General features: G+C 41.2%; 1 protein-coding gene across 1 annotated transcript; it reads left to right on the top strand.

Annotated features, from left to right (window-relative positions):
• Window positions 1-1,445: 1,445 nt before the first annotated feature.
• Window positions 1,446-24,640, top strand: REDIC1 (regulator of DNA class I crossover intermediates 1). The gene is made up of 10 exons (XM_068931215.1): window positions 1,446-1,630; window positions 9,536-9,575; window positions 11,589-11,727; window positions 12,462-12,597; window positions 13,362-13,428; window positions 18,444-18,550; window positions 21,055-21,575; window positions 21,803-21,881; window positions 22,623-22,683; window positions 23,270-24,640. The coding sequence occupies exons 1-10, from the start codon at window positions 1,446-1,448 to the stop codon at window positions 23,339-23,341; spliced, it is 1,407 nt and encodes a 468-aa protein (XP_068787316.1). The 3' UTR covers window positions 23,342-24,640.
• The last annotated feature ends 70 nt before the right edge of the window (window positions 24,641-24,710 follow it).

Raw genomic sequence — 24,710 nt, 5'->3', positions numbered from 1 at the left:
TCTTTGGGACTGTGCAGCTTCAGGAGCCTGAATGTCCAACCGTAGGAGGGAGTTAGGGCCTTTTGGGAAGTAGAAATTCCCATGATGGCAAAGGCTGGAAGCTGGTGACCTCTGGCACCAGGAGGAGGGCTCCTTCTCCATCTGAAGATCTGCAGCTTTGGAATAGGTTCACTCCCCGTGTAGCTGATGAGAAGCTGGGAACACTCTCGAATGGAGCATCTATGCCAGCTGAGCCTCAGCCACACAGGAGCACCAAGAAGAGTAGTGAGTGTTAGTAGTGGGAGACTCCCTGCTGTAGGGGACAGAGGCCCCCGTCTGCTGACCTGACCCATCATCTAGGGAGGTTTGCTGCTCGCTGGAGGCTCGCATTCAGGATGTTGTAGAGAGGCTGCTAAGGCTTTTCCAGCCCTTAGACTACTACCCCCACTGCTCTTCCATGTGGGCAACAATAATATTTGTAGAGAAGAGCTGGAAAGTATCAAATGTGACCACATGGCCCTGGGGGTAATGGTCAAGGACATGGGGGCCCAAGTGTTCTCCTCCACCCTGCAAATAAAGGGGAAAGTCCTGAGGAGGACAGAGCACGTCCTGTGGGTCAACAATTCATTGTGCGGCTGGTTTCAACAGCAGTGTTTCATTTTCTGCAACCATAGAACCCTCTTCAAGGACTGACAACTGCTTAATAGAGATAGGATTCACCTGACAAAATGGAGCAAAAGTATCCTTGCCAACAGGTTGGTAAGGAGGGCTTTAAACTAAGACTGATGGTGGATGGAGGAAATGACCAAGAGCAAGTAAAGGAATCGGTGGACAGGGTTGGCAACCAAAGGATCTGGGGTGATGCAAACAGGAGGGACCTCTTAATCAACAAAACACGGCTGAAGTGAAATCACCCCGAGTGTATGCATGCAAATAAGGAAGAGCCTGTGGGACCATGTTATGGGGAAATCAGTTATGCCCTTTCTAGGAAGACGGCATGCCGAGGTGCCTCTCTGAAGTGCCAAACACTAATGCACGCAGCATGGGAAGCAAGCAGGAGGAATTAGAAGTTTGTATGCAGTTACAGGGCTATGATCTCACTTGGATTATGGAAACATGGTAGGATAGCTCACATGACTGGAATTCTGCAATGGATGGATACAGGCGTTTTAGGAAGGGCAGGCCAAGGAAGATGAGGGGGAGTTGCCCTTTATATGAGAGAGGAGTGAGCTCTGCCTGGGGACAGGTGAGGGGCTAGCTGAGAGCTTATGGGTCAGCATTAGTGGGAAGACCAGTATGGGTGACACTGCAGTGGGTGTCTGCTATAGACCACCCGATCAGGAAGAAGAAGTTGACGAGGTCTTCTTCAGACAGCTGGAAGAAGCTTCACGTTTGCAGGCCGTGGTCCTCATGGGGAACTTCAGCCACCCTGATATCTCTGCTGAAGGGACAACACAGCAGGGACCATGCACTCCAGGCAGTCTCTGGAGTGCATTGATTACAACTTCCTCACACAGGTGATCGAGAAGCTGCTGAGGAGAGGCGTTCTGCTGGACCTCACACTTACAAACAAGGAAGAACTGGCCAGAGATGTGAAAGCTGGGGATAGCCTTGGCTACAGCCACCACAAGATGTTGGAGTTCAGGATCCTGTGAGGAGGCAGCAGGCCAAAAAGCAGGATCACAACCCCGGACTTGCAGGAAAAGACCTTGGCCTCTTCAGGAATCGGCTTGGAAGAATCCCATGGCATTCAGCCCCGGAGGGAAGAGGAGTCCGAGAGAGCTGAGTGATGTTCAAGGATCACCTCCTCCAAGCTCAAGAATGGTCCATCCCAGCAAGCAGGAAAACAAGCAAAAACAGCATGGATGAACACGGAGCTCCTGACTAAACTCAGACATATAAAGGAAGTGTACAAGAGGAGGGAGCAGGGACAAGTGACCCAGGAGGAATATAGAGACACTGTCCAAGCATGCAGGGATGGGGTTAGGAGAGGTAAAGCCCACCTGGCGTTGAAACTGGCAAGGGACATGAAGGGCAACAAGAAAGGCTTCTACAAGGACATAAGCTGCAAACGGCAGGCTAGGGAAAATGTGGGCCCACTGCTAAACGGGGCAGGGGCCCTGGTGACAAAGGATACAGAAAAGGCAGAGGTGGTGAATGCCTTCTTCATCTCAGTCTTTGCTGGTTAGACTGGCCTCCAGGAACCCCAGGCTTACTAAGCGAAAAACAGGCTTAACCAACCCAGCAGCCTTCTATGATGAGATGACTGGCTCAGTGATTGGAGAGGAGTGGATGTTGTTTACCTTGACTTCAGTAACACTGTTGACTCTATCTCTCATAACATCCTCATAGACAAGCTGATGAAGAATGGGCTGAGTAAGTAAGTGGTCAGTGACGTAGACTGCAAACCAGTGGAACTCACTGGTTCAGAGGACTGTGATCAGCAGCACAAAGTCCAGCTGGAGGCCAGTCACTAGTGGTGTCCCCCAGGGGTCAATACTAGGGCCAATACTGTTTCACATCTTCATTAATGACTTGAATCCAGTCCAGTGCCAGACTTCCCCTTACAGAAGAGACATGGACATACTGGAGCGAGTCCAGCAAACATCCACAAAGATGATTAAGGGACTGGTGCATCTGTCACACAAGGAGAGGCTGAGAGAGCTGGGACTGTTTAGCCTGCAGAAGAGAAGGTTCAGGGGGGATCTGATCAATGTGTATAAATATCTGATGGAAGAGTTTAAAGACTATGGAGCCAAACTCTTCTCAGTTGTGCCCAGAGACAGAAGGAGAGGCAATGAACACGAACTGAAACACAGGAAATTCCATATGAGCATAAGAAAACAGTTGTTCACTTCACATAGTGCAGCCTGTTCTAGCTGAGCCTGCTTGAGCAGAGGGTTGGACATGATGATCTCTCCCTGCCAACCCCAACTATAATGTGATTCTGTGATTCTGTAATTCCCTTAGAGTAAATAAAAAAAAAAAAAAAGGCCATCTGCCCTTTAAAGGTGAATGGGGGGAAGGGCTTTTAATCAAATGAATTGAAAGAGAGATGCCTTTCAAGAGAGACTACTTTTTGAAAGGATAACTTTGTTTTAAAACAAGTTTTTGTCTTCTGTTTTAATCCTCTTCAGATACTATCAGGCCTTTGCAATATCACAGCAATCTTTCAAAAAGAAATCTTTTAGGGCTAAAATACCAACTGAAAGCACAAGGGCAGTGTTTCTTTGTTTCCCCATAAGCTGGGGAAAGCTCTTAAGGAGGGGGGACGGGCAGAGAAGCATTGACTGGGAAAACACTATGCAATTCTGTAAACAAAGAAGTTTAAGCACTGGGGTTGCCAAACAAAAGCTTGCACTTGGAACAGACCAGTTATTTTTTCAGTCATGGGTTCCTAGCATTAGATAATTAGTTCAATATTTAGCCACATAAATAAATGTGGCCTGATATTTAGAAGTACCAGAAACACCATCCCTGGACATATCATTCAAAACAATTTTAGGAACTCTGCATCTTTTATACATAAGTATCTATAGAAGGATTTAGTTACCTCATTCTAGATATGAAAATCAAGCAAGTTGATCAAATATCAAAGTTAAAAATTTGTTAAATTATCACAAAAAAATCTGTAATGCTATAAAACATTTAAATCCAACTGTGAGAATCCCCAGGGTTTCTTTTTTATTACACATTCATCTGCCTAGTAATCCCCTCTTCTGTTATAATCATCAACAGACTAGGACACTTGCTGGGAAGTAATGTTACAATGGACGGTTTCATTAAGAAACGTGAGAAGCATTTGCAATTAGCTCTAAGGAATGAGTTGAAAATTCATCTTCCCTCTCTTTCTCTCTCACGCACTCCAGTAAATACATAAGCAATGTCATTTCACCTTTGGGAGAGACTCTCTTGCTTAGGGAAAGCAAGGAATTCAACTCTTCAGGATACAATAATGTTGCAGATAGTGGCACACACTTTCACTTCATGCAGTTTCAGATGTGTAACTTATCGGCTTCTATTTCGGGGTGAGAGCACAATCAGAGTAGGAGCCTAACTTAGGTGCACTAAAAGTCACTCATCACATGAACTCCTCTCCCTTATTTGGTTATACAGAAATTCTGCAAAAACTTACTCAAAACTGAATACCAAAAGTTGCGTGGTCGATGTCTCACCACCAGTCTTGCTGGAGAGATATGGCCATCAGAGGAGGATAGGTGGGAGTACATCCTGCTGAGCAGTAGTATTAACTCCTTCCTTTAACTCTACCACCTCTGTCTAGAGGCTTTCTGAGCCTGGGAACTGTAAAACAGTAAGAATAGGAACGAATAGAACAAATAGGAACAGTAGGAAGCAGAGACCAAAAAGGGAGAAACAAAGTGAGATAACATCCCCCCACTTCTCCCAAAATTATTGTAAGATAAAAATAAAAATGAAGTAAAGTTAACTCGAAGCTCTTTAGAAATGTATGCAAAGTTATATATTTTTTTTGTCATGGTCCTGCCTGCCCCTATGATTAGAAAGAGAGTAAGAGAGCAAGGAGCTAGGGGGGAGAGCTGGGAGAAATGGGCAAACTCCGGAAAGCGGGATTTGCAACTTCTCCTACTGCTGGAAGGATGGCAGTAAGGTGAGGGTTGTGACTTCTGCTTCTGTGCTCTGAGAGGCATTTCCGTAAGCAAAATAGGCACCAGACTGTGGCTAGTTTGTCTTACCAGGTAGTACACTGCCTTGGACAGCTTTGCTACTTTACTGATATCTAGAGCTGATCTGATGAGGAAGAACCATGTCATGGGGGGAAAAATCAGGTGCTATATTTAATTTTAGGGGTAGGACTGTAACTGCTTTATGTTAGCAACAGTTGGCAAGCTACTCTGAAGAAGATCTTATATACTACTTTCTTAACAAAGGAGCGTGAGATGTGGTTCTGCTGAAGAACGGCTATTTAAAAAGTTAGAAAAAAAGGAAATCGTCAAGTTTTTTTTTTCTTCCTGTCTAATACTTCAGTTCCTGACACACTGAGGAAATCTCTTTGTTCTATATTTACTTCACTTTAGTTGCTTCACAGAGAAGCAACTTCAGGAAACTCATTCTTTTGGCTCTTTGAAAATGAATACTAATGTCTTGCAGTTCTTTGAGCATATGACATCACTCGGCCCTCAGTCCGTTGTCTGAAAGCTTTCCCATGTTAACAGTCAAGGCACAATATTTAAATATTAGAAATCTGGAGTCATACGCATCTAGGTTTTCTTTCTCTGTTTGCTTTGCCATCAGCGAAGAGAAAACTGATTCCTTATTTCATGATCATTTGAAAGTTCTTTTTAGCTTCATCTGAAGAAAATAAATTGAGGAAGGGAGTATTTCTTATAGTGAAAAATAATAGGTTGAAACTAACCTGTCAGTTTTTTGGATTCTGCAAACTACTACTAGCTATCACATTCAATAAATCCAACACAGAAAAGTGCAATCTTTTGCTTTAAATTCAGATAATGCTGTGAAATATTAAGAGTAAAGCTGGTACAGCAAATATCAAGCTTCTAGATTAATATGTTAGGAAAACAAAAATAAAAGGGATTTCCTTGTCATGCCTGAAACTGCCTTTTAGACATAGTATTAACGAGCTAGGCATTTATACTAGATGGGGATGCAAACAAAATAGAAAGCACTATTTCAATTAATAATTCAGTTCAATAATCTTTCAGTCTTTCACCTGTCATACACAAAATTCATATTAGCTAGAGAGGCACAAACTCTCAAAATATAGATATTATATGAAAATTTTAATCCTCCTTTGGTGCAAGAAACAATTACGCATATTATCAGAAATATCTGGGACATTGCAAAGGTAAAATATTCCGCCTGACGGGTTTGCTCCGTTTAACTGGTAGCACTTCCGAGAAACCGAAGTTTCACTTTTATAAGGTTAAAGCCCTAGATTCCACAAACACTTTAAGAAAATTAAAAGTATATATATTAAAAAAAAAAAAAGTCGGGTCGGTTTTAGTACTACGCTTGTAACACCGGCTCCGAGCGCGCTCTGCGCTCCTGCACTAGCGCTAGTCCGGCAGCGGCTCCCTGAAAACGTTAGGCCAGAGATGAGCCTCGGCGGCGGTGCGGCACCGGGAGCTGGTCTCGGCGCCCGGCCGCCCCGATGGGGTGTCCCACCGCTCCCACCGAAGCGCTCCCAGCCACACCAACGCCTACCACGGCAAAAAGTCGCCCCCAAAATAGCTGAGAGAGGCGGGCCGGGACCAGGCCGAAAGCGCCTCTGTCTCTTGCCCTAAGCGCTATGCCGGTGGCAGCGGTCACGCCATGACAGGGCAGGCCGGGCCTGTGCCACAAAGCAGCGGCAGCGGCACGCGCCAGCCCTGCGCCCCGGAGCTGCGTCCGCCCGGGGCGGCCGGAGGCCTGCGCTTCCCTTGCGCGATGGCACTGGCTTCTGGTGGCAGCCAGCACGGAAAGGGCAGCGGTCGGGCAAGGACGGCGGCACCCCCAGCACCTCTTCCTCCCCGTCAGCCTGCTTTCGGCATCCTCCACCTCCTCCAGGCCTTCCTGCCCATCCTCGTGCCACCCCGTCCCCCTCCGCGGCGGTGCGGGGCAGCCCGGTGCGGGGCAGCGGCTGCCCTCGCCCTGCCGCGCAGGGGCAGCCGGCCGCAGGGCCACGCCGGGGGCTGCCATCGCCGCCCCGCCGCGGCCCAGCACCGCGCGGGGCAGCCCTCCCTCGCGCCTCCGGGGCGGAAGATGAACTGGGTCGGGGGCAGCCGGTGAGTGAGGCTCGGCGGGGGCTGCCGCAAATGGCGCTATAGCGGGCGCTGGAGCTGCGTGTTTCAGGCCTGGTGTCCTCTGGCGCAGCGGGCAGGGCCGGGGCGCGTGTGACAGCCCCAGTGTCCCCTCATGGAGCGGGCAGGGCCGGGGCGCGTGTGACAGCCCCGGTGTCCCCTCGTGGAGCGGGCAGGGCCGGGGTGTACGTGACAGCCCCGGTGTCCCCTCGTGGAGCGGGTAGGGCCGGGGTGTACGTGACAGCCCCAGTGTCCCCTCATGGAGCGGGCAGGGCCGGGGCGCGTGTGACAGCCCCGGTGTCCCCCGGCGCAGCGGGCAGGGCCGGGGTGTACGTGACAGCCCCGGTGTCCCCTCACGGCCCAGGCTGTCTGAAGAGGTGCAGGCGCCCGGCCACACCGAACAGGATGGGTAATGAATGCTGTTGTTTTTGCAGTTTTATCAAAACTGAAATTAATCACGGATATCTGCTAGCGAGGAATTGCATGTGCCCCAAGTTTTTCCCTAGGCGATGGACCTTGCCATATAAAATAACTAAGGTTTAACAACTGCAAGATTAATTCGAGGTAAATTTCCAAACAGTACATTTTAAATAAAATTAAAAGCCCGTTTTTTTAACACATCAAATTACAGGAATCACAGAAAAATAGTTGAAAGGCACATGCTGTTACAAGCTGTTTATTATCCTGGAGCAAGAAGCTGCTTTCCTTTTGCAAACCCCCTTGATTCACCTCCTTTGTGAGCTCCAAACGCGGTGCTGTTGCAGCCCTAGTGATAATACCCATGCTGCCTTCTTCCTCAACTTAAAAAGATGTGCTTAGGGAACAGACTATGAAAAGATATAACTGAATTATTTATGTTAATGAGAAACTGCTTATTATCGTCACCCTGTCAGGAATTAATCATATTCATTAAAAAAAACGGTGTAGCAACAGTTATTTCCAGATCCTTGGCATATTTTCCATAAGTTAATAAAGAATCAGCTTAATAAGTAGGAAGATTTAGCCATTCAGGAGCATGACTTGAAATCACTATTTTATTTATTAATTATTGGTATTGTAGCAGCATCTGGAGGCCCCTTTTGAGGTGTTAAAGTTCAGATGCTTGACTCTGCAAAAAGCCAGTAGAAAACAAGCCCTGCCTAAGAGCTTGCAGTCTTAATAGACGCAACACTTTAAAGCAAGTGAGAGAAAGTAGTACAGTGCAGTAGTCCTCCTATTTGCAGATAGGACACTGTAAGAAGTGGTGGACTTGTACTTGGCAGCAATGAAAACAATACCCACATAATCCCATTATCTGATATATGACTGCAGAAACAGCCATCCACCAGTCCTCTTTGAATAATGAAGGTATTTGAATGACTGTGGTTACTATTTGGGGGAACAAAATGTATAGTTATTGAAGTTTGCTGAAATAGTAAAATAGTCACCAATAGACTGGTAGCATTAAAACTAAAAGCATAATGTTCAGCTCCTTTCCTTTAGGGCTGTACCATCTGCCTAACTGTTAGGAATTTAAAACCCCCAGCATTTTGTCAGGAATTTTAAAGTAGCTTTGCTAAACTCAGTTTTATAATCATCCTACCTGTATAGGCAGAATCCAACTGAAATAACCCCCGTAAGCATCTAGAAGTCCTTCTAGAAAGAAAGGACGTTTCTGACAGCTGCCTCTGTGAGACAGTGGGGAGGGAGAGCTTCGGCTTGAAACAAGCTTTGTCCTAAATGCCTCTCTGTCGTACTACTCTGTCTGTCAGAAAAAGTAGTATGTAGGAGTGCTGCTCTCACTTAGCTTAGCAGGGAGCTTAAATCATCATGCTGCTTCCTACTGCTGCTGTCTGTCTGTCAGGATTCCTCTGGTTAAGCTGAGATTTGCATTTGAGGCGTCAGAGAAAGTATCCATGGCTGGGGCTCCTACCCGTTTCAAGAGCAACTTTTATGCACATGCATTCAGAAAGTGTGTTCTAATTTTAGACACTATAAACAATTAAAAGTTGTGATTCCAAGGGGTTATTCCATGTTGTTAACTCTCACAGAACATTTCCTCATCCCACCCACCTAAAGATCACAGTCACGTTCACCCTGGTCATGGTAGTGATTCAGACTTCTAATCCAAGAATCAGGTTTCCTCGTAGCAATTTTGAGAAAGTGGCTGTTTTGTGCCCTGTGTCCTGTAGGTAATTAATTTAAAAGGATGTTTAATAGGAGAGATACATAGGTTAAGCTCTAACTGTCTCCTCTACAGCACAAACAACAGCTTGATAAAACTTGTAGCGTTTTACTACAAGTAAACAATCTATTTTTCTTACAGTTTCTTTACAAAATGTTCGCAATGTTCTTTAAGGACTTGAAAAGTAGGAAGCTGTGCTGTATTCCTTTGTTTTCTCTGCTAATATGTTTTTGCAGTTATGTTACAGCATGACAAACAAAGAAAATTAGCAGAAATCGATATATGGGCGAATATTTCTTAAATTGTTTTAAGAATTTAAGAATTGATAATTTGTTGGATAGCAGGTTGATTGCCTAAAAGTTTTTCCTTCTAAATGTACAATATATTTAGTAGCTCTGAGATAGAACGTGGTCATATCCTCAGCTGAGTAAACCAGGATAGATTGAAGTGACTTCAACAGATTTATGTAGACTTATCTACCTAAAGGCTTGATGCATAGTAACATTATGATACACAACAACTCAGGTCCAAAGCTCCATAGCACTAGTAAGAAACTCAGGCCATGCCCCAAGATTATGCTTTTAAAATTAAAACAATAATTACTTGCATCTTTCAGGAGCAGAATTATACTGAAGCAGGAAAGGCGAAAACAAAAGGTAAATAGGTCTAGCCATCTCAGATTTTATATTGTTGTGTAAATGCTTTAGTTGATTCACTGTGGAAAATATTTCAAAGCAGTTGGCGTGAGGTTCAAAAACTGTAGCATAAGGCTTGTAATGTGTTTGCCTGCCTGCAAACTTTTAGGACAGAAGTCTTTTTCTAGGTTTACCACACTGGAATTCCAACAAGAAGAGGAGGGAGTAGGAGAGGACATGAATGAATGTATGAATGTGGGCAGTTTAAGTTTTACTGAATTATTTTTTGTTACTATATTTTGCCAATATGTGCTGATACACAGAGGATAGCTTGAAGCATCACAGTGACAAATGTATGGTTGGCCAGCTTAATACATATATACAGCTCTTTTTCTGGGGCTGCATGAAGGAATGTTAGGTTCATTTGAGTACTTCATTTTGGCATTCAAAAAAGTAGACCGACTTGTTTGTATTAACTGGATCTGAAAGTGAGCTAATGAAATCAAATTTATCCCTGGCATAGCAGAAGACATTTCAGATAGCAGAGAGAGTAGTAAGAGAAGATAGTGATAACTATAGAAAGAAAAGTCCTTGGCAGCTGGGAAAAAAAGAGGACAATGTAAAGCCAGCCATTAAGGCTGCTACCACCCAGTGCCCAGAGTAGATGCACGGGCATATGCAGAAGGAAAAACAAGCTGATAGTACGGAGCCTGTCTCTGAAGTGAAAGCTACTTACCTAAGAGAACGAGGGAGCAACCAGCAGGTTGTTGTCCCCGTCACTTTCCCAGTCCCTTGTAGGCCACGTGAGTTGTCAGAATACCTGTTTTCCCAGTGATTCACTGGTGTAAGCCACACTGTTTATGTTACGACTATGTAATTTGGTCCAGTGGGGGAGAGAAAACAGGAAGGGATCAAAGACAGGATTGTGTTTAGTAACTTAGAGGTGATGAGAAGAAAGTTATCTGAGACATTGAAAGAACACAGGTACCTTTTAAAGGGTGTGGGCTCCAAAGAAATATGGATTTAGAAGTGTTAATTTGTACATAGGCTGAATTTAACTTACTGCAGATATTTTTCTTAACTGAAGAATGTGTATTTTCCTCAGATACTAATGTCCTAGAGTGCTACAGATTGTGATCTGACAGTTTATACGGGAAAATAGTTACCAAAAAACATGTTGGGTATGTCAGTTATACACAATGTGCAAGATTAATCCCTTGTCATGAGAGGAATTAAATTTCACAGAAAAGCTTGTATTATTTTTTGTTTTGGCATAGCCTTCAGTTTTCCACGCCCTTCTGTGGTTAAAATGAAGAAGCCTCATTGCTTTGATTTTTCCATCTGCTAGCTGCCTGTAAAATGAAAATTTTGCTCCCTGCATGGCTACTAGTGGTATTTTAGGGTTATACAGAATTATTTGCCTGATATATTCAAAGTGTCTGTCATATTTGTTTTTGTTCATTGCAACATAAGGCCTTTCCAAAGTCCCAGTAATAGAGAATTTTCTTCTTTACTTTTTTTTTCTGTCACAAGACTCTGTTTTCTCCACCAAAGAAGACAAGTTTAGAGAACAATAAACTCTTTGTTTGATTATAGATGGCCATGTGTATGCAATTTTGCTGATTTGCTTACTAGCTCAAAGCTGCCTCAAAAGCTCAAGTTTAAATTTTTAAGACTTTTTCCTTGAAAGATTTTGGTTTATCTTTTATTTTAAATAAACATTTTAAACCAGCTTATGCAAAGGTTGAGGCATGAGAGCTTACAGACTAAATTTTTGGCAGCAAGAGAACAGTGATTTATTTTGAACATGAACAAATAATATTCATGCTATCTTTTTCAAGGTAACCAAAATAAACAAAATAATAGTAGGGTTTGTGAATTTGGAGAGATTATGTGAGATTATGAGATTATGTGCTTTCATTGTTAGGAATTGTTTGCTAATTCTTGCATGCTCATTGTAAAAGTATCACATATTCTGCTCAAGGGCTGTGCAGCTTCTATCAAAAAGTTTACTCTTTCTTTTAAAAATGATAGGAATTCTTTGAAAAGAAGAAACTTAAATCAAAGATGAAGCTTCTGGGAGTATCATCATCTCCTAAAAGTTCAGCAGTCAGTCTAGATCTCCTCAATCTATATGTTGTTAACCAGATATCAACCAAAAAGGACAACGCTGGTGAGTTTAGTGTACCAACGGTCTGACTTGTCAATCGACAGAATCAGTTATTCTTAACTATTACAACTGTCATTTCAGTTCTTTGTACTCTTCCCTTGCATTCTAACTTACTGCTCAAATAATCTTACTTACTTTTATTTAAAAATAGTAGGTAAAAGTGTAAATAAAAAGCTAGAACATAAGAGGAACAAAATAACATTGACTACTGCCTGCTTCACCTTTAAAGCCTTGCACACTTACACACATTCCTCATTTCATTCATTAATTTTACCCTGTATCCATTTCTTTTTCCCTTTACCTTTACACGTTCCATTCTGCTTCCTGTCCCATATTGTTTTTGGCGTTTGGAGTTATCTATCAGTTCTCATACCCAGAGAATCTTTCTTAAAATCCTTAATTATGCCCTAAAAAAAACTCTAGGCACCCTGAGTCCTAACTCTTATCCTTTTTGGCATATTTGTAAGCCAGATTGTGGCAAACTTGCTGTCTTATGCTCAGAAAGAACAGAAGGTGAATGAGCGGGGCGACAGACCCTTGTCTATGCGCAGTAGTTGATAGTGAATGATGTTATCCTATAATGCCACTTAAAATAGGACTCCTAGGTCACTAGTAACAAAAAAAGCAGAAAATATGGCTTTAAATTGATTAAGAAACCTAAAACAATAATGAAAATTCAGGAAGCTCAAAAACTTTCTCCAAATCCAGTGCTGACATTCCAAATGCTTTCATTACAGAGAGCGTGAAGAAACCAGTCCACATTGATATGACTGGAGGCATAAAAATACCTCTTAGAAGACACAACATAGAACTTCCTATGTCACCGCCACGCACACAATATCATCCATCAAACTTAGATGACATACAGAACAGGTACTTGTATAAAATAGGCAGTATATAGAGAGATACAATGAAGTTCTGAAAAGTAAGTGTTGCATAATGTTCTTTCATTTGATTTATAAAAAGTTAGAAGGAGTTACTACTGAAGTACTGTGGCAAATAAGACCAATAAGGACTTCATTCACATGTGATGATTAACTCTGGAGGCAGCTGAATAACTGGGAAAAGGGGTCTGGAGCAACACTGTAGCAGAGGAGTACGGAGAGAAAGGCTGAGCTGATTATGTACCTTGGGGAGTAAGCAGGATGAAATACGTATTCAAACTCTACTTGCCTGTGGTCATGTGTGTCTTGCCTTGAAAGGACTGAGAAACATATATTTTGTGTAGTAAATAAACATAAATATACTACTGTAAGATAAAGAAGCTTCACAACCATTCCTGACGTTCCAGTGATACTCCTACTAAAGAGAGTAAACAAACCGTAAATTAAGCTCAGAGACTTTAAAAAATTCTATTTCTTGAGTCGTGTCAGATCCTGCATGTGCTAAGTTACTCTCACAAAGTAGGCTATTCAAACAATATTTTCCACTTTCACCGTTTTCCCACCCAAATTTAGACTCCCTTAGGTGACTGATTCACAATCTGACTGCTCAGAACCTCTTAAGAACAAGGTCTTTTTTAAAATGCCTGAAAAAAATTGCTAAACCATTCTGAAATTAATATTCTACCAAGTTTTTTTTTATTTTATAAATCTGATATCTTAAATTCCATAGATTTTTTAAATTCATTTTACAAGGTTACAAAAACGAGTATTGGACAGCAGAAGGCAGCATCTTTCAGAGAAAGTAAAATACCAGCATAATGTAAGTTTATTGTTCTCATTGATTTCAGGCTAAAAATATACAGGAATGTCTGTATTCTTAAGTGTTTTTTCAAAGAATGATTATATCTCAAGTGCATTGAAATATGTGAAGGCTTCCTATTTAAGGCTATATTAAAATGCTATTTGCCAGTCGTGTTTTGCACTTGTTACTGTTATTTCTTACTTATTTCTTTAAAGGCTCGCTTTGTTTTTGGCATTTTCCAAAATATGTAAGAATATCTATGCTCTAAACTGGTCATAGTGGGCAGAGATTATGGGAAAGAGACTGAGGCCAAGGGTAGGCAAATTAATATGCATAACAGTTTGATGAAATGTGAGCAGCATAGACAGAAATGAGTCTCTGAGAAGGACTTAATATGTACCTTATGTGTCTTAATGGATACCATTGGGAAGTTCAAACATGAACTGAGGTTACAGCGAAAAGCATTCTGCAGGTGGAATTTAGGCTTTCTTTATGACACATTTCAGTATTGTGTAAAAAAAAAAAAAACCCAGGTTAGTAAATCTGTTAGAAAGGTATTCAGTTTAGATTATTCAGAGTTGCTTATAGTGCTATCGCTTCTGCTACCCGTATCAGAGAGGACCCTCAGGAGAGGAGGCTTGCAAAAGAAATTAAATCAGCATGATTCTATATGTTCCTGACCCAATCATATTGTCAAGCTATGTTTTGCTAGAGTAAGAGAGATAGATGTGTTTCTAGTATTAGAAGATCCTTTTGTTTCAGTGAGGAAAAATTACTTTGTACAGAGAAGTCTGGCTGTCTAATGTATTTTAGCCAAGATCACCATGAGCTGCCAATACTTTCTTTGGATATCACAGTCAGTCAGTTTTCCTGTATTACTCTTTTCCCCCATTGGTTGAAGCTATAGAGACAATATTTCAGATTTAGCAAGGCCAAAAGTACTGGATCGAAATGGCAGCTAAGTTTGTCCCCAACTTCCACTTGCATGAACAGATTTAAATGATACCGCAGTGCACACACGGAAAGCTATTTTAATGTGTGGATCAAAAGATAAAGTCTAAGGCCTGTATATTGCAAAGAACTATTTTTAAAAGTTTCATGGGGTAACTTCAAATAATTATATCTACTTTATTAAGCAGAAATATGTGACTGGAAATTTCAAAATCTTCAGCTTTCTGGAAACTTGTAGTTCTGTAGTACAAAGATTTTGTGCAATTTATGTGCAAGGCACTGCAGCTGTAGCTTGTGCTCCTTTGACTAGATTTGCTGGATTACAGGCACTGCCTCTGGGTAGCTGTGGATGGAATGATTTTTCATCTGTTTTGCCTCCATATTTCTCCTGTGTTCTGACCTGCTTGAGCCAGCATTGCTGGCCTCAAAACATGCCAGAGTTTTCTCCATACCATAGTAAAATATTTTTCATTTTTCTACTTAAGAACCAGTTCAGCAAGTCATTTACTACACACCTAAAGCTAAAAATATTTTTATACCCATCTCTACTCAGGGTAGCATTTGTATTCATGCTTAGACTTAAGTAGTTAGTTAAGTGTTTCCCTGAAATGGGCCATTACTACCACACATTTTTGGTGAAAAAAATCATATCAGAATACACGAAAAATTTCTCTGGCACCTGGTATATGTGCAAACAGATCTAAAAAATATAGAAAAGTCTGATTACTTTGAACTTCATACTTGCATCAGAACAGTTTTAGATAAATGAAATGTCTCTTCTCTATATTGTATTTAGTTATCACAAGTTGCAGAATTAACTCATGTTGACTCTAGTATGGAACATGAAGATGACACAGCAAGAGCCTTTAGTGCCTGTCCATTGTCTTCTACAGTTTTTTGGTCTTCTAACTGTACACAATCTTCAAAAGAAAATTTCAACACAAACTTAATGTGGAACCCTTGGGAACAGACCTATGAAGAAAAGCAGGAAAAACAGGTTTGATAAATATTTTTTCCTTTCAGTAGAATCAGCTTACACTAACTTTTATTTATTTGGATTGTTAGAATTAACGTAATGATGAAGATAATTATAAATAGTCAACATTTCTTGTAGGCCGGTGGTAATGAATAGTCAGTGTATACAGCTATTTTTCATCCTATTGGCATCAAATAGGCTTACCTCGAGCCTTTGTTCACAAGCTCTCAGTGCTGTTAGTTATCTGAGGAAAGAGAGTTAGTCATATATTGCTGGCTTTCTTCTTTTTCTTGTAAATTCAGGTAAAGAGAGCTGAAATATGTTGCAGTGCTAAATAGAGTTTTTCTTGTATATATGATTAGTTGGGTGTTGTATGATTCCAGGTGGTCACTGTGACCTAATTTGTAATCAGGCAGTGTCTCAATGAGTAACTTAGTTCCTACAGCATTATCAATGCTTCTAAAAAGGCTGAGAATGCCTGCTGTTTAACTCAAGTTAATTTAAGAAATTAATGAAAATTATTTGTTCTAAAGCATATTTTCTTTCTTTTTTCTTTTTCTTAATTTCAAGGTTCTTAAAAGAATCAGCATTAGAAAAGTATAGTAAATATAAGGGGATTCTCCTGATAGACTTTTTAAATAAAATATATTATTTGTAAGGAAATAATGAAAAAAAATCTGTGTATATCATCAGTGGTATTTCAGGATCTTAAAGGAAGTGAGGAAGGGGTATTTCAGGGCGTCAGGAGAGCAGATGTTGGCCTATTCGGGAAACTTGCAGGCAGCAATGCACAGGAAGCTGACCTGAAGGACAAAGGAGCCCAAGAAAGATGGTTGTCCTTCAAGGACTACCTTTTCAGAACACAAGAACAATCCCCCTCAACAGACAACAAAATCAGTGGGCACAGCAGGCCAGTCTGGCTGCATGGGGAACTCCTCACTGAGCTCTAATGCAAGAAGGACACGTGGAGGCAGGGATGGGTCGCCCAGAAGGAGCGGAGAAGCGTCATCAGGGCTTGCAGGGGTGGCATTAGGATGGCCAGAGCTGGAACTGGCAAGGGGTGGGAAGGACAACTAGAAGGACTCCTGTAGCACGTCATCAGCAAACGGAAAATCCTGGTCCGCTGCTGAATCAGGTGGGTGACCTAGTGACAAAGGACACGGAAAAATCTGAGGGACTCAAGGCCTTCTTTGCGTCAGGATCTTCTGGCAAGACCAGCTCTCTGGCGTGACTTTGAGCCCAGTAGAGAGTTTGGGGGAGAGAGGCATGACACACAGTAGGGAAGGATCAAGTTAGAGAAGCCTTCGTAAACCAGTCCAGAGGACTGGTCAGGGTGCATCTGCGCATGCTGAGGGAGTTGGCCGATGTCACTGCAGGGCAGAAGTCTATCGTCTTTGAAAGGCTGTGGGGATGAGGAGAGCTTCCTGACGGCATGAAAAAGGCAAACGTTATGCCCAGCTGCAAAAAAAGGGAGCATGATCTAGAGAACTATAAGCTGGTCAGCCTAGCTCAGTCTCTGGGGAGATTACGGAACCAAACCTCCTGGAGGCCATTTCCAGACACATGAAGGACAAGAAGGTGACTGGAAACAGCAAGCATGGAAGGCCAGGTCATGCCTAACCAATCCGATTGCCTTTTACAATGAAATGACTAGGGATAAGGGAAAGCATCATTATTTACCTTCACATTAGGAAGGCTTTTGACAAGGTTTCCCATGGGATTCTAGTAGCCAAAGTGAGCAGATCTGAAATAAATTGCTGGACAATAAGATGGGTGAAAAACTGGCTGTACCATCATGTGCCATCATAGTAATGGTCAATGGTTTGAAGCCTGACTTGTGTGTGGTCAGTAACAGCATTCCTCCGGAATTCATGCCAAGGCCAATATGTGTTCATCAGTGAGAGAGACAGTGGGACAGAATGCACCCTTGGCACCTTAGCAGGTTCACGCATGACACAAAATTGGCAGAGCAATCATTATAGTGGAGAGCAGGGCTGCTACTCACAGGGATTTTGACAAGCTGAAGGCCAACAGGAACCTCATAAACAAAGACATACAAAGCCCAGCATATGGGACAAAATAACTTCACACATCAGTGCAGTGGAGAACTGACTGAGCAGGTAGCAACTTTGCAGGAAAGGACCTGGGAGTGCTGGTGGACAAAGAGCTGTATTTGAGTCAGCAGAGCACACTTGTAGCATTGGAGGCTAACTGCGTGCTAGGCTACATTAGAAAGAGCACACCCAGCCCTTAAAGACAAGTGATTGCTCCTGTCTGATCAGCATGTTTCAGAGCACATCTGAAATATTGCATCCAGTTTTGGGACCCCCAAGTACAAAAGAGTTATCAACAAATTGGAACAAGACCAGCAGAAGGCCATAAAAATTGCTAGGGGACTGGAGCACGCGGTGAACATGGAGAGGCTGAGAGAGGAGTGTTTGCAAAGCCTGGGAAAGAGCAAGCTAAGAGGGGGAACTAACTGCTTCCTTCCACAACCTAAACAGAGCTGTAGATAGGATGAAGCCAGACTTTTCCCAGAGGTGCACATTGAAGGGGCCAGAAGTAAAAGTCAAAATTTTCAGCAACAACAAGTCTGTTTGTTTGTACAGGAAAAAAATATTATCACAAAAGTGGTTAAGCACCAGCAGAGGTCATCCAAAGAAACTGTGGAATCGCGATCCTTGGAAATCTTCAAACTCAGCTGGGAAAGGCCATGAGCAATCCGGTGTAATTTGGCCGCTGACTCTGCTTTGAGCAGGAGATTGTACTAGAGGCCTCCAGGAGTCACTTCCACACAAAACTATTCTGTGATTCTATGATCTTTAGTGCAACTTCAGCAAGTTACTGTTTATCAAGTCAATCGTTATTATAGGAGCATGTGATGCTAAAAAGGCATTTTGCATACTGACAGTGATATGCTAACATGGAAAAGTATGAGCTGCACTGAGCTCAGCTGAGCTGTAAGCAGGTTTTGACCTTTATTGTAAAGATAAAAAGAATTAAAAAGGTTTAAAAAATTACCTCATTTGCAGACAGTATTTTAATGGTTAAAACACTGTAAGTATTGCATACATGCGCAGTTTGACAGCTTGTACCCTTTTCTCAGGCAGGAAATACTTCTGACCAGGACCCTTGGATTTCAAAAACCCCAAGCCAGTGTATTTTCAGGAAGTCCGATACAGTGCTTCAGGAACTGTTTAATCCGTTGAATAGGTAGGCAACAATTTTACATTAGAGTGAGAAAAAAACAGTCCGATTTAAATAAGAACAATACTAAGATCACCTGAAACTTATTGTTACTCGATTTTTCACTGTTATTTGGTGCTTTTCAAATGGAAATGGAGACTAAATAGAAGGCCTGAACATATCAAGCTATTTAAATTTGCTGAAAGGTAGCAAAATGTGATTTTAGACAGGCACTTGGAACCAAGATCCATTTTTTGCATGAGCAAGACAGTGTTACTGAATTCACTCACTGAGAGAAGCTTGATCTACTGAGAGGCCAAGGGGAAGGTAGCTGCCCCTGCTCTCATTAGTTCTGCTCACGTTACAAGGGGTTTTCTGACAACCGTGATGCTGCAGCAACTGAGCAACTTTTCCACCTACGTTGTTTACATTTAGGATTCCAGGAACAAAGTATTTACTTTCCTTCTTGTATATAAATGATTCTACTATGTTTTTTTTTTTTAATTTGGTTCAATAATACTTTTATGAGAACATATGCTTTTATTTTTAAAAGAAGAACCAAAGCTAGAATTATTTTCTTTTTATATGTGCTGATTAAAAATCTTTTTAAACAGCAAGGGGTTTAGAGTCAAACATATTTATAGTGAACATTTAAATTCAGGCTTTTTTCCAGGAGTTCTTGTGTTGGACCTTGGGGTCATACAGGGTTAATTTTCCTTCATTCTTTTTATTCCCTAAGCCTGTCTTATGGTTGAGAGTTCATATCAGTTTCTAGCTTTGACTGGATAGAGCCACACAAAGATCATGTATTATTTTGCTCTTTCTGAAGTGCTTGCAGCCTGTTTGCCTGGGGAGTCAAGAGACTGATTAGCTCATGTTGCACTGACCACATGAGAACTGAGTGGACACATCAGCTTCCCATCTTAGCTACCTTAACTTTCTCTTCTGTCTTCTCCCAGCTTCTCCTAGTTTTCTTCAGCAAAACCTAAAAGGAGGGTAACATCCACCTTGCTGTATATCTTGATAGATACCTGATGACTATCTTTACATCAAAGCCATACCTCACCTACCACTCTCATTTCTCCATAGCCCTCCAGGCCTGCACTCTTCTGCTCATTGCAGCTCCCTTCTGTCCTCTGCCCATTCTCTGCCCATGGCTCGCTAAAAACAGTTCTTCGCCTTTTCAGCTGTTCTTCAGAGCCATTTCTGTGGATCCTTCTTGTTTTGTTTTCATCCATTATCCCCACAAATTCTTTTACTTCAACAGCTGTCAGTTCTCCTAGGAAGGGAGTTTCTTTCACTGTATGTGAAAAGTAAAGTATATAGTTATATAATAATTTAATGTAATTGTAACATACTCATGATTTTGTAATGCATGTGTATATATCTGAGAGCTGTGGCCTCTCAAGTTTATTAAATGTTAACCATAAACTGTAGATGTCATCTAAAAATAGCAGATATTTTTCACTCTGAATAGTGCTTAAGCTATTTCCTCATTTACTATTCATTTTTACTGAGCATTACAAAATGTTCAGCTGGACTGAAGAAAGAGTATCTATCTAGATTGCTTCACAATTTTTTTTAACCTTCCTAACTTAGATAACATGTCCAAGTTTCTCCAAAAAAGAGCTCTAGCATGTTTAGTCTTCTAAAACTATTTTATTGGATTTTCTGCAAGCAGAGAACACTACTTTCTCTTTAAGTTCTGTAGCCTCTTTAGCCAGTTCTAAATATTTGCTGATCAAATCATTATAGAATTTTTTCTAGTAAGAGGTTTTCCATCCTACATTTCAAGTTTCAAGGTCCATTGCTTATTACTCAATTTTTTTTAAAGAAAAGGCATGCTTTGAATGACCATCTCTGTCAGTTCTCTGTGTCTCAGAAACCTCTGAGACTTTTGGCTCAGTTTTGCTGAAAGATCAGTCTGCAGATTAAGTATAAAAAGGGGTGAAAAAGTTACTTTAAGATCCAAGTAAGTGAAAGGAAGATAATTTTAATAATGCTAACTTAATGATGGCATCTCCAAAACCACTGCTCCCATAAATGGGAGAGGGAAGTATGGGTAAAAAAAAATGTGGGGCTGGTCCCCTCACTAAAAAATAGAAAAATTCTATGCCACATTAAAATTACTGATCTCAGATACAAATGGAATGCTGCTTGCTCTTCTTCTTCTTCTTCTTTTTTTTTTCCAAAGTGGACTTCTTCGGTCAGCTGAGTGGAGCAGCAGTGACATACTGTGGCTGATTTTATAAATGACAGTTCCTTACTCTGGAGGAAGCGCCCCATGCCTTGGTATTTTCAGAGCTATCATAAAACAGAAACCTTTTGAAAGTCGCCTTACTATAAAATAGAAATAAAACACAGGAAAGTTTTTCAGCTGAAATAACATACATTTGGGACATGCAGTAAAAGGGAAGTCTTTCTTTGCTATTTTTAGCATGAGATTGATCATCTGTTGTGTTAGCCGTTAGTATTTTGCTTATTTATGTACTGAGCAAGCTGTTTTTCCTTTTCTTTTCTTCCTCATAAAGGCCAGACTATTTGAATTCTGCAAGCCCAAATCCAGTGATGATGACTAGTAAAGAATCAGAAAGTAGTGAAAGAATAAATGAGCCAATTTTTGGTGTTGTGAAAGAAACTGCAGAACTGATACCTACCCAAGATGAACATGATTGTTCCTTTCTGGCAATGTTTGAAGATGACAGCCAACCAGTCCATAATAATCTCTCATCTCATTTTAATCCTTTTGTCAACCAAAGCAGTACTGCCAATTTTTTCATTGATCCTGATGACAGAAATCAAATGACCAACCGAAGTTTTACTTATGATACTAGAGAGGTTCATCCTGCAGTTAGTGCAAAAAGGTGTTCTGTAGACAGACACCTTAAGGGCATTTTCACAGCTCCAGAACAGGTTTTATTTAAAAGTAACAGTACCTCAAGTGCAAGCTACAAGGAACCTCCTAAAACCTACCTGCAGGACAATCACAAGAGACAATACTATTTTATACCCTCTGAAAACAAAGAAAAACCTGCAAAACTTGAACAAAACGGTGAGTGACTGTAGTTTAAGGACATAAATTCTGTATTGTCTCCTCCTTTTAAAGCCTGATGCTTTTTGTAACCAGAGATGTGTCTACCTTGACCTAAAAAGTGTAATGAATCTTGAGACTGCGGTAATTTAATTTTAGGGCCAATTAATAAGAATATATTTCAAAGTTGATAGAAGTATTTATTTTTAAAAGCTATTGCATTTTAAAAATCAAGATTTACTTTTTAGTTTTAGAGGCATTTACTCACCACCACGGTCAGCAGATTAACTTAAAGGAAAATGCACAAAACCACTCAAGAAAAAAGAGGTGAGTGTCATAAAAACTGTCAATCTATTAACTAGTGATAACTGCAGAGACTTTGCTGAAGGAGAGAAATTCTGGCCAAGAGAACATGAAGGCAAAATTCTAAATAATACCCCCTAGTGCAAATAATAGTGAATAATATGAACAAACTTCTGTGCGTGTAAGTCCTGTGTACCATTGTCTGTCTCTCTATGATCAGTAAAGAGAAAGACTCCTTTATGGGACAATTTCGAGACCTTGAAGTTAAGCTGTTGCTCTGATTTGCCCTCTAAAAGAGCTTGTCTCCTTCCACTGACCGTAGAGAAAGTCTAGAGAAGCTGTCTTCCCTGGACTAAAGTCAACATATGTAAGTAAGTGCCACACATTTTATATGAAGCCAGTTCTGTAAAATTTGCTGATCCATAACTCTTTCCAACTTACGATGTGGCACTATCTTCGGTCATCTCACGTTACGTTTCTACAGTGAGTAGAAGTTTGTAGAAACAGTGAAGTTTGTAAAAAACAGATTCTTGGTGTTATATTGCAAGATTCAGAAATAAGTCCGATGATAGTGGAAAGCACTTTGTAATTACAGAGGACAAAAAATAAGCTTACAAATAACAATATTGTATGATTTAATACAGTACTGAAAATGTGTTGCAAGATTTCATTGCTGCAAGCAGCAGTAATGAATTTCATTCGGAAAGCAAATAAAAGTACAGCAGAAATCATTTACCAAAAAAACTATGTGTTTACATCCCTCAGTGACAGCTCAAATGTGAAAGAGTCAGCTTGGAGACAGGACCAGCTCTTTGGATTTGAAGAGGTAACTTTTTAAAGAGACATATTTTTTGTGTTACTGACTACCAAAGTGTTTGCACCATTTATTTGGGGGTGGAAGAGGGATATTCACACCAGTTAGTTACAAACCAAATTTAGCTTCTCTGAATTAAATTCTGTAGAACCTTGTTTTCCTTCATTGTATATACAAGAAGTCCAGCAAGAACAACTTCTAGTTAAGTAGTTCAAATAGTCCTTACAGGTCCTTTATTTACACACTTTGATTCACACATAAGTTAATGCCTAAAACGGGTTAAAAAGGTTACCCTTAAGATCAGATTTTGCGCTGTGGTCTCAGCAGGCAGTGTCCAGACACTATAGACAGGGTTCTTCAGTATTGTAAAGCAGCTTTACGCCTGTATACATATAAATACTTCCATAGCTAGTTTGCCAGTAGAGGTGACCCAGGTATACATACAGTATTGCTCATGAGTTTTGTACCTCTTACAATCATTTGCTGTACAATGCAGTGCCTTCCTTTACGTAACAGAGAAACTGAATGTTCCTCACTTAATCTGAGCTGCTGATCTAGCTGAACCTTCACTATTAACATTTTTATTTATTCTTAAAAGTTTGAAACAGCACAAGAGAAAGAGTGTAAGTTTGGAGTGAGTTCAAACCTTCATGAGATGGAGAAGGGTTAGTACCATTTATATATTATTAAGTCAAAAATCAGAATTTTTTTCTCCACATGTAAAACTGAAACAGTTACTTTTAAAGCCAGAGAGAAGTGTTTTCTTCTCTTTAGGATGTTACATTTGATGAGTGTTCATGTGTTTGATTCATGCAGTGCTGTATAAGGAAGACTAACGTTATTGGATAGCTAAGAACTATCTGTATTTGCTTTTCTCTGAAAACATAAATTCAGGTTAGCGTCTCTCTGGTGAGTATTATCCACATATTTGTCATTGTCTCATTTCCTCCAAGGCTATTCCCTAAACTAAAAGCCAGCTCTGAAAGTAGGGGTAAGTGCTATAAGAAATCCACTAGAGAGGTCAAAAATGTTAATCTGATCACCGTAACTCAGGCTTACAAAGGCTGGCATATGGTAACAGTGTCAGGTAAATGCCAATCCTTCCTTTCTTTCTTTCTATTCTTGCAGATCTCCGCTGGTTGGCAAATGCCTTGGGCATTGTTTTTGTATTAATTCTTCAATAGATATTTGACATATCATTTCAGTGGTCTAGTCTTTACTGGTCTATATTCTCTTCTACCAGACTATATGTTGCCTCCCACATGTGCATGGAGTGAGGAAAGTCAACAGGGAGATCCACATCCTCTTTGCTCCCTCGGTAGCTGTAGGGGTCAGCTGCACTGACCTGCATTTCAGAGCAGAAGATTCCCAAGGGGTCCCCAAGAGAAAAACATGGCCACGGCCCACGTAACTTGTGTGTCAGCCAATGTGTGCATGCGATTTGCTGTGTTTTTTCACTGCCCCAGCTCTACAGAGGCCTTCCTCCCAGTGGATAGCGTGGCTGTGCGGCCAGTGCAGGCTACTGATTAAAGGCATAGCTGAAGCCTGGAGACACCTGTCTCACACATTCTGCTAAGATGTGTGGTTCTGCAAGGAGGAGAACTGGCTATTGCCGAGGCCTAGAACAACATCACTAACACTTCATTCTCTAAACACTGCCTTAAAACTGCTTCAGAAGCGGTCACAGTGTTTAATGCTGCATGCTCTATTTGGGAGAGTTGGTTGTTTGAGGAACTTTTAGGGAACAACTTTTCCTTCAGTGTGAGCTCTTTTTCAGACGTGGAGTCATCACTGAGCAGCCAGTCTCCCAGTTACTCTCCTAGGCAGACAGACAGCTGTTTCAGCTCTAGTCCTGACGTGGTGAGTACTCTCCGGGTTTGCAAGGGTTCATCTGAATGACATCTGCATGCCTGAGTGCATCTAAGGGTGCATGAAGTTGGAATCTTATTTATAGCTTTGTTTTATACAAGCCAATATCATATGTGAGGAAAAAAAGAAATGGTTAGCTGTAACTAACTGTAGTTTAACTGATTTGTGGT

This window comes from Struthio camelus, chromosome 1, assembly GCF_040807025.1.
Source record: "Struthio camelus isolate bStrCam1 chromosome 1, bStrCam1.hap1, whole genome shotgun sequence".
Lineage (NCBI taxonomy): Eukaryota > Metazoa > Chordata > Aves > Struthioniformes > Struthionidae > Struthio > Struthio camelus.
The sequence above is the reverse complement of the archived record's forward strand: the minus strand, read 5'-3'. Positions and strand labels throughout refer to the sequence as shown.